The sequence below is a fragment of the Arctopsyche grandis genome, chromosome 6 (assembly GCF_051622035.1).
Source record: "Arctopsyche grandis isolate Sample6627 chromosome 6, ASM5162203v2, whole genome shotgun sequence".
NCBI classification, from domain to species: Eukaryota; Metazoa; Arthropoda; class Insecta; order Trichoptera; family Hydropsychidae; genus Arctopsyche; species Arctopsyche grandis.
Window position 1 is genome coordinate 15,918,605 of NC_135360.1, and position 10,756 is coordinate 15,929,360.

Below are 10,756 nucleotides of genomic sequence, written 5' to 3' on the forward strand. Positions count from 1 at the left end.
CACTGTGGCCCGCGAACATTTATGAAATGAATAAATTGGCCCATCTGTCAAAAATATTGTGCATCACTGGGTCAACCAATCTCGAAGCCGTCACGCTCTCTTCTCAGCTCATGAGCAGATTTATAAAAAAATAACGAACAAATAGCAGTTGAAATACTCTAATGACTATAAGAATCAAAGGTATTGCAATTTATTTTTATGCAAAACCATATAACAACACAGTAAAAAAACTTATCAATGATGTTATGAACGTTTCTCGAAGTTGTGTTGGGTAATTGTTAACCCATTTACTGGGTACTGTACGACGTATTTTTTGCAACGAAAGTTTTCGGTCTAACGCGTTGCAAATTGATCAATGTTCGATAACTTAAATTAACTTTTACCTGTCGATCACTTTGACGTGACATTACACACGAGGAAATGAGATTACATCAGTGACTTTATCTCTTATGATTCGCTAACTTTGTATACTGATTTTAAAGTCTACTAGCATCTTCCACATATTTACTAACGAGTACATATGTACATATATTTACATAAGACTATTCTAAATATTTGTGACTACATACTTTTTTATTTCAACTCCATTCACTAACACTCACAATACGAAAATCGACGCACTGACCGTTTAAAACTCTCTTTTTCTAGATTGTACGTAAATTTAAACGTTTCGATTGTTAATTGTTTCGTCGAAGTAGACGAGGAAGTCCACGATCAGGTAATACTGCTGGCAATGTATGTCAGCGAGCAGCTGACATGATGGGAATGAACTCGATACGAGACGAGCCCATGTCAATATGTACGTTGTGCGGGGACGCCTTGTAACGGATACGAATAAGGGATATAAACATAAATTGTATAAAAACTATAAACCAAATACACTATAATACTTTAATACTATGATTGATTACAGTAGGAGTTATGATCGTGTCGATATAATCTCCTAATCCGACAATGCGATTGTTTACACGTTGAATAACACTTCAAAAAGATGAAATTACTATTTTGATTGATTTAAAATGTTAATATATTAACGAATTCATCACAATCATTTCAATTAATTTTAGAAAACGTATATAAAATTTTCATTCTATTTTGATAGTAATGTATGTACACACATATAATTAATTTTTACTAATTGAGCATTAGATATTTTAATTTCAGTTTTCAAATTTTCAAAATAAGATAAATTTGGATTATACATATTTTTGAATTTTTTTGTGATTTTATTTGATTTCATCTCCTTTAATGTGCAGACACAGAATAGCACGTGCTTTTTTTACATCTGTACCATCAGGATCCTTGCCAAAACACACCTCTTGAAGTGTTTTCAGTGATATTTTATCTTTGTCATTGACATAAATTGTCAGTGATCGATAACGGCGATTCTCATATTTAAAGAAATGTAGAAGAAACTTGTCAGACCAATATTTGCATTTATTTAAGTGTGGATCATTGTGGCATTACAGGAATCCTTAATGCACCACAATGATCGAATACAAAGAAAAATACACAAATACAGAGATGAGAAAAATAAAAATATATACATATACACAAACAAAAATTACTTTATACACAATCATAAAAAAAAACTAAAGCATTATAATAGAAGCGGATAAATTAAAATTCAAAGTAATAAAATACAAAGTAGGGAATGTCTTGCACCAACAGATAGTTCCAATAAATAAGAACCAACTGCAAATACAAAACATCCCTGTGAGGCCCAAATGGAAGAGAGAAGATCAAAATTCCACTCATACATCACATTATGAAAATAATGATGAGCGCAGGCTACCAGAATAATATCTGATAATTTACGTTCACTAATAAGATCATACGAATTAAAAATGACATGTAGACTCTATCACAGATGGAATCTATCCAGACGTGCCGTACCACACTTTTAACTGTGTTTTAACCATTATACTTATTAAATCTGTGAAAATTGCCTCATATATAAAACGATGGGAATACCAAGAAATTTAGCATATTTACGTTTCATATTGTGTCTCCTCTACCAAGATTATGAAAAAATTATGCTTCTTTTATGTCTTATACATTGTACATACATTTTTGCAAGATTTTCCAACGGAGACAAATTTTGCCGATAAAAAAAATATATGTTCATTTTATAAATTGTACTTATTAGTGATATGATAGCGATAACCCAAACTTAAATATACAAAATTAACTACAATCGCTAAAAGTGACTAGACTTTTTAAGTATAAATATACCAATGTAGATAGTAACCACTAATTTGACGATAGTCGTTATCGTAAGCATTCGAATATCTATAGTTTGTTCAACAATTAAAAAAAGAACATACACAATGAGTGCAATAAGTACCATTAACCATACCCTACAAATTGATTTCAAGATACACAGTTTTGTTAAATGTATGCATTGCCACGACATGAACGCATGCCGAAACAGATTTTAAAGTCGCGTTCTACTTTTCTGACATTGATTCTCTCGTAAACCACCCAAATCGATAAATTTAAAACTTCAGATCGGAACAAGACTCACCTTCGTCGACCGAGGTGACTTTACGCATTCTGCAGTTGGTGGATGTCCGCGGTGAAATGGCCACGTTGTCGAGTGAAAGTATGTGCATCGGAAGACAATGAGTTCCGTATAATATGTGAAATTGTTATTACGATATCGCAATACCAATGGCGGATCGTCAGTGACGTTTGTCGGTCAAGTTCGCAATGCAAATGACGCAGACTGCGTTTCAAAATCTGCGATTTTATTCAAAGTGTTAAGTAAGGAGAAGATCGGGTAACCGACTACGATAGTAACCCTTGCATCGAATTGCGCAAACTTCAATGCAACACTGCCTATTAAAAATGCAGCGTGGGCAAAAATAGCGTTGTAAACAATAGATATATTTTTTAAACCGTTTTAGCATGACATTCAATTATTGAACTGTAATATTATACGAGCGTCGCGAATCAAAGTCGCATAAATTGTTTGTAAATTTAATTCAAAATTCAAAAACTATTACATTGTGCTATTAAGTATTACTATTAGGCTTGAGAAAACTGGACGAAGTGTTTTCCTGAGGAAGTACTGTGCAGATATACAATTTCCAGCTTGAATACTTGAGAGATATTAAAACTCAAAAGTGTAGCACGGCACGCCTAGGTGACTGCAGTTGAGATAGACGTGTCTTTATATCATTGTTAATTCGTACGATCTTATTATTTTGTCAAGTTCTCCTACATTTCTTCAAATATGGGAATTACCGTTATCGACAACTGACAAATGTCAATAAAAAGATAAAATATTACCGAAAATACTCGTTTACGCGTTTTTGGGAAGGTACAGGTTGTGACGGTACAGACTAGGCCACAATCCAGTGTTTTTTTTTTGTGTGTGCAAACAGAGTGGTCGTTCATATCAGATAAAAAATAACAATACGCTATTATTCTAATTTCTATTATCTATGCGATCTGTTGATTACACTAAGCAACAAAAAAATTACCGGAGCGGAGATTAATCAAAATTTACTAAGTTTGACTCATTGGATTCGAATATGAAAACGATTTTTGTTGGCTTGCTTTAGCTTAAGAGCTATGAACGTTTAAAAAAATGGAAAATTTTTCCAGATTTTTGGCTTTTACACTTTTTAATTTAAAATCTAGTATTGCTGTGTCAAAAGTTAGTATTGGAATCAATAGTCAGATATTTTTTCTATTGATTGTGATTTTTTATTGCTTTGAAATATTTATGATTAATTATCCAGTGAATATCAAGTACATAAGAAAGCAGAAAGAATGACGACCGGGCGAGTGTGCGGGGACGGAATGAGAGGGGCAGCGCTGGGGTGGAGTAAGGTGTGATGTGAATCGACCAGAAGGGGTGTGCATACTGGAATCCCTAGCGACAATAGCCTCGGATCTATCAATGTATCAATACTTTTCCAAAACCACCCGTTGAAATATCAACGGGCACAACACTAGTTAATTATAAATATGGAAAATATAAACATTATTAATAAATAAATAAATTATAATTCAATTTATAAAAAATTGAAGTAAATCAATACAGAGGAGTTAGAGGTAACTATTGGGATTAAATTATCCTTTTGTATTAAAATATTCCAAACATTGGCCAAATTATAGTTAGTGACTGTGCAAAGTTTATGTAAGTTTATAAGGAGCATTAGAATAATCAATTTTAAATTGGTCAAGTGGTACAGTTGTTATTTCATTTACAGTCTATTCACAGTTGAAGAACCCTCTATCGTTTTTGCAAACAAGTGACTCGTCAAGTATTTTCTATTTTTTTTTTTTTTTTTTAATTGAAAATTTCCACTCTTAAGTATATTGACCTTGTAAGTACATATCTATCGAGTATTTGGATCATCTTTGGGCCCGATGCAAATATTTTTAATTTACATTTTAAGTTCGAGGTTTCACTACGTCAATGTCCAACTTCGAGGCTGAGCGTTCGTATAGGATTTTGTTGCCCAACAATCAAAGTTCAATTCATGGAAAAAAGTAGACATGTTTCTATCAAAATTGTTATTCAATTGTGACAAAAGATTCCTGACCGAGACCAAGTACAAAGAAGTTATAAAAAAATTCACCAACTTAAAGAACCAACTTCAAAGAAATATGTATTGATTTTGGAATGTGAATATTACTGTAGTTAAAAGTTTAAGTAACGGAGTTAGTCAGTTCATAACAAATATGTATGATGAGTTCAAGATCAAATTGCGTCGATACTATCTTCAACTTTTTCTGCGATTTTTTGTAGTGTACGTAGAGAATCGTTTGCATTTTTTTTTTGCCAGACGTAGCCATGTTTAAAATAGCAAAAAATATACATTTAAATATATGTAAAAGTGCAGTATTATGATACAACGCGTTGTAAATAAATATAATTTTTGCTGATACACTCTATGCATTCGATAACAATGATTGAATATTTAACAATTTATTGTTATTGGCGACCGTGAGCATTCACAGTATGGATCAATGAATTTATTCACGGCTTTTCCGGAAAAATAGTCCTCGTCTCATATTCGAACTATTGTTCGCTAACATTTTATCAATATCGACAATGGTACACTCATCGCCACGTAGCTCGTGCCAGCTTAACCAATGGATGGTCAAGATGAAGGTTGATTGATCATAATTTCGTATACGAATTTAGATTCCTATCAAACTATTTTCCCAAAATTGGAATATACACAATCTACACAGATTGAATAAGAGTAAAAAACCGATTTTCATGTATTTTCGATAAGATTTCATTGTTTTAACGCTAAATGAAGTAAATACAATTACGATTACATTCCCGTGATATACATCTACATTTCGAAATATGTTTTTGCTCACTTTACACCAGTAATTAGTTGGTAAATAGTTATAATATTTACATATTTTGCAATTAATCTAAATAAAAAAATAAGCATAACGCTTATCTATAATCTTAATACAACCAATTTCATATTTAAAAGGAATTTATGAATAAAACAATAACAAATTAAATACACCCAGAATCCTGTCCAAGGCAATAAGTAGGTTTCTTTATTAGCCGAGCGTTCAAGTCTTTAAAATAAAAAAATAGCAATTCATTATATAATACAAACATGTAAAATATGTCGACTATTACTACATGTAAATTATAATATAAGTTTGGATTCAGATACTGTCAGGCATGAAGAAGTAATTAATTAATATCGTGTAGGAAGTGTGTCAACAGATTGCACAAAAAATGCAAATATACATACACATTAATCCGGTTAAGGATGTGGTTCGACGAAACGACCTCTAAGAGCAAATTCAATTTTTAGCTAACCATTGTTTAAATTGAATCACAAAGTACTAATCAAAACTATTTTACATTTTCTCTCGCACGTTTCTTTTTCCACAAGGCCAAAATAGGCTGATGAAAAAAAAGGAAAAGTTTAAAAGTGTTCGATATTTGCAAACATAAAAATATCTACGAATTTTTGCACATTATTGATAAAAAAAAAACCATTTCAGTTCTCTTATTCAATGACCCGGAATATAATAAAATTTAAAATATGTACGTATGTACATCGTACAATATACACTTAAGTACGTATGTATGTATGTATATATGTAGGTACATACAATAATTTACAATTAAGCATGTACATACATAATTACAATTAAGCATGTACATACATAATTACAATAATTTTGTCTTCGCAGAATCAGATATGTCTGTAAGATACGTACATTTTTGTCACGTAGTAAACATTAATTATTTTAATCCGGTAATTTTAGAATATTGGTATTGAAATTGTTTTCAAGATTTAATCAAGGATCTGATATATGTATGGAAATGATCCAAAGTCGAGCTAGTATTCTAAGTTAACGTAAATGGAAAAACCGATTTTTTTAAATTTCCTGCCATTTAAATATAATCATTATCTGATAAACGAGAATACACATATTTGATGTGGTCAATCAATTGAAATTAAATTTGATTAAGCTTTTTTCATTTTAATTTGTTTTTTTATAAAAAATTAAATAAAGATTAAATGTCAAACATTATCTCTGCATTAAGAAATATATCAAGAATTTCCCTCTTCAAAGATAACAAAATTGTTCTTGAAATAAATGCACATTTAAGAAAACGGAGCACATTTTCAATCACATTCAATTGTATGAACATGCATACATATATGTATCATTAAAATGGATATCAATCACTATATAAGAACAATTAAATCAATAAGTGAAATAGTACTAATCCGTATTGATTGATGAATTACCGTCGATATTTTTATTAAAAAATTCGAACAACTGAATCAATACATTATTACATTCAATTGAAATATGTACGTACATATGTATTTACCACGTCTGAATTTTGACATATTGAGTCTATTTTTTACTTTTCACTACTTAAAATTCAACAATATATATTTAAAAATTTATACAGTTTTACATATTTGAGGAAAAATTGCGAAATAATTCTTCTGATAGCAGAACACAACAGAAAATTCATTTTCATTTGAAAAATTAATAATAAACGATCGCGAGCACAAGCGGCACGTGTATGTGATTGTTACAAACGATACATTGTAGTGCATAGTAATTATTTTCAAAGTAACAAGTACTAACATTTCATTAGAAATTCGATTTCCATTTGTTCTATGAACTCCAAAATTAATAATTATTTTTATCACATAGGCGAAATTTGTAACCAATACCAAAGTTATAAGCAAAACAAATATTTTGAAAATAAAAATGTTGGAAAATTGTTGTCAATCGCGACTGAGCATTGAGAGCGAATGCACATGCGATAACAGAAAATTATTAATTTTCATTGTTATCAGTGGATATTTCACAATTATACTTATGTACAAGAAACATTAATCTCAACAAAACAAAGTTATATAGATAAATTTCACCATTATTTTAAATATCAATCAATACCATTAATCATACATAATAAATTCATTTCGTTTTACTTATGTAGATTGTTTCCCACTTTTACTAGTGTATTCAGGATAAGATTTTGATCTTTACCATAACGAACATCACATCGTGTGCAGGATGAACATTGATCTACATATAATATTATACATACATATAATGGAAGTATAAAAAACATTTAAATACAAAAAACGTTTTATAATCAGTCAATATGAAGCGTTATAATTGAAAGTGGCATAATTCTACTTTTCTTCATTACGCGAAATATCTCGTAATGAAGAAAATAGTTTAACAATATATAGATATTTTAACAATATTTAAAATATATACTGGTGGCCTGTAATACGTTTATTCTGCTTTTCCAAAATTCTGTACATATCGAATAGAAAAAAATGATAACAATTTGTGAATTAAGTCAAACAAGAATAGTGTTTTTGGAACTGAAAATTGGACTTCCGCCAGATTCTTATATAACGGCTCATATGTACATACATATATATCACCTTTGTGAGTAATATTATATACCCTTTGTAACGAATAAATCAAGATATTTACTTGCATTGATTAATTTTTTTATGAATGGTCTGAACTTAAAAAATAAATGACAAATATTTATGCATTATTAAAAGAAACAAATATGGTATTTCATAATTACATAAAACACAGAAGAAATAATAAGAGACATCATTACAATATATACAATGCGTAAAATTTCCTACGCTTTTAAACCGCGTCATAAACAGGCTCAAAAATATATTCAAATTACTCCAGTAAAATACGTTGTACCAGATCGATCTTATCATTTTTCACTTCCAACTGTTTGCAATTTGCCATTTACAGTAAACACTAATTACCCAAATAGATACACGGTTAAAAAGAATAACCACTATAGACATACATATGTTATCACATACATACATAAACAGATAATGAACGAGAGTTATTTTTATACTAAATTGAAAAGTAATCATGTCCACAATGAAAATCGTGTCGACAATGAGACATTAATTAAGCCTAAATCGATATTGCCATAAAAGAGTTGGGTGGATTTGCATTTCAACTGCGATTCGCGTAATTCAAAATTCACAGAATCAACCAATTTACATGGTGTACAATATGTTAGTTAGTTAAATACAAATACACGTACATATGTACATATGTATAAAGGAATAATATGTTGACGAAATTTTTTTACTTTAATGCAGTCTGCCCAGTATCGTAATGACATAAAACGACCGAATTTTCAGTAATTTTATTTTATACGTGCATAATTGGATAATTGCTAAATAATGTATTTATGTACATTGTACATATTTCGTATCATTTCATGCCCATTTAATACAACATGCCGTCGAAAGATATATATTTAATACGATATGATCAGATATTTCACAGAAAATCGCCTTGAATAATAAAAAAAAAATTCGCGCAGTACGATAATAACAGTTTTTATGAAAGCGTTCACCGTTTGGTTATTTACAAAATCATATAATTTTGAACAATAACAAAAAATACCTCTGAAGTGCTTCTTCCACGTGAGTTTCGTAGATGAGAATTGCGGTTGAGAATTCGGTGAAAATAAATAAGTACGCAATAAATATATATATATATATATATATATATATATATATATATATATATATATATATATATATATATATATATATATATATATATATATAGCTAGAAAAAATTATGTATATATTTATATATTTGTGTATTTTCATATTTTTTTCATTTCAGCACAAGTAAATTGAGCATAAAATTTGAAAATCTCTAATTTAATTTCAAAACTTGAGTGCAACTAGTTGTAGTTTTCGTCTTATTTTTTTATACAGACAAACTTACAAATTTAATACTTTAATACAAATTTAATAAATTTAATAATAGATATGTACATACATACATATGGATACATTTCTGTTCCCCGAAATAAATTTTAAATCGATCATAATATGAGATGACGTAAAAAAATGTTTAAGGCTCATTGATAATGGACTGGAGACGCGTTTAAATTGACATTTTAAGTACACGCGTCAAAGTTTCAAATTTATTTTCACACCTTTTTTAAGGTAAAATTATTCCATTGAAAAATGAAAAAAAAACTTAACCACCAACGCGGTATGTATATATATATATATATATATATATATATATATATATATATATATATATATATATATATATATATATATATATATATATATATACCAACGCGCTATATATATATATGTATTTACCCTTACGTACATACATACATAAACGTGTACGTAAAAACGTACATACTTAAATGCATACAAAATTATCATTCTCGCGTTTATGTATGTACATAATACATATGTACCCTTACGTACATACATACATACATGCATAAACGCGAGAATAACAACAGTATGTATGTAGATCAATTTCCGTAAAAAACAAAATATTGTATTTCATATATAAAAAATATAATGACATTTTAATAACATGAACTCACCTTCTGGCTTCTTAGCATCATCTTCGATAATAAATTCCTTGCTGGGAGTGATCTGCTCGATATCCTTCTTGAAAGAAGAACCCCTGCCCATTTTGAATCTTTCAAAATTACAAAGAGAAACTTCTTAAAAAAAAGTTAGCTTTTAAGGTTCGCAATTGGGTGCAGGCGTGGAGGAAAACACGCGGGAGTAATTATCACCGTTGGTCCATTTTAGACGAAGAGGAAAGGGGCTGAGATATGTAATTGGTATGTTTACCAAACAGTAAAAGTAATTTATGCAAGTATTGTGAAGCGATAAGGTGACCAGTGAGTGCTGTTAGCTCCACGGCTCACTTCGACCGACTGAACTCCGTCAGGTTTGATCAAACTAATTTCATACTAAAGCGAAACAGGTGAGTGGGGAGAGAGAGCATCAATAGGACAATGGGGGTATCAGAAATATATCTTAACTGCTTTGTCAAGGGAAAAAATCCAGATACAAACGGTTATCAACACTCGAATTTACCGGTATAATGAATGCAACACGATCACGCTGTACGTGCAAATAGCGATAGAACAATATTCGCAACAATTTATTCCGTAATGACCCCACATGAATATAGGTATAATGTCTTCAAACGAATTCCGGAAATTTAATGAAGGATTTTGACGAAATCGTCTTTGTAACGAGCGTTTTTAGCATTTTTAGGCTGTTCAGTAGGCCGCGGTCAACCACTTTATAAATAAAAAACAATTATAATTTTGCTTCATTTAAATGAAAATATAAACTCTTATTAAATTGCACACATGTGCGATTTAATTCGCAAGACGAATTACGTTCAAATATTTGCGATAGATTTGAATTGACGTCTG

General features: G+C 30.0%; 1 protein-coding gene across 2 annotated transcripts in view; it reads right to left on the reverse strand.

The window, feature by feature from the left end:
• The window catches only part of Picot (putative inorganic phosphate cotransporter protein picot), a 33,820-nt gene extending 23,562 nt beyond the window's left edge, over positions 1–10,258 (reverse strand). The window contains exons 1-2 of one of the 2 annotated variants that reach the window (XM_077433191.1): positions 10,103–10,258; positions 9,905–10,027 (exon numbers count right to left, since the gene is read on the reverse strand). In XM_077433191.1, coding sequence (XP_077289317.1) covers positions 9,905–9,995 — 91 coding nt within the window. In that variant the 5' untranslated portion in view covers positions 9,996–10,027; positions 10,103–10,258. The remainder of the gene's footprint in view (positions 1–9,904; positions 10,028–10,102) is intronic. The other variant, XM_077433192.1, reaches the window with a different exon arrangement.
• Between the last annotated feature and the right edge of the window lie 498 nt (positions 10,259–10,756).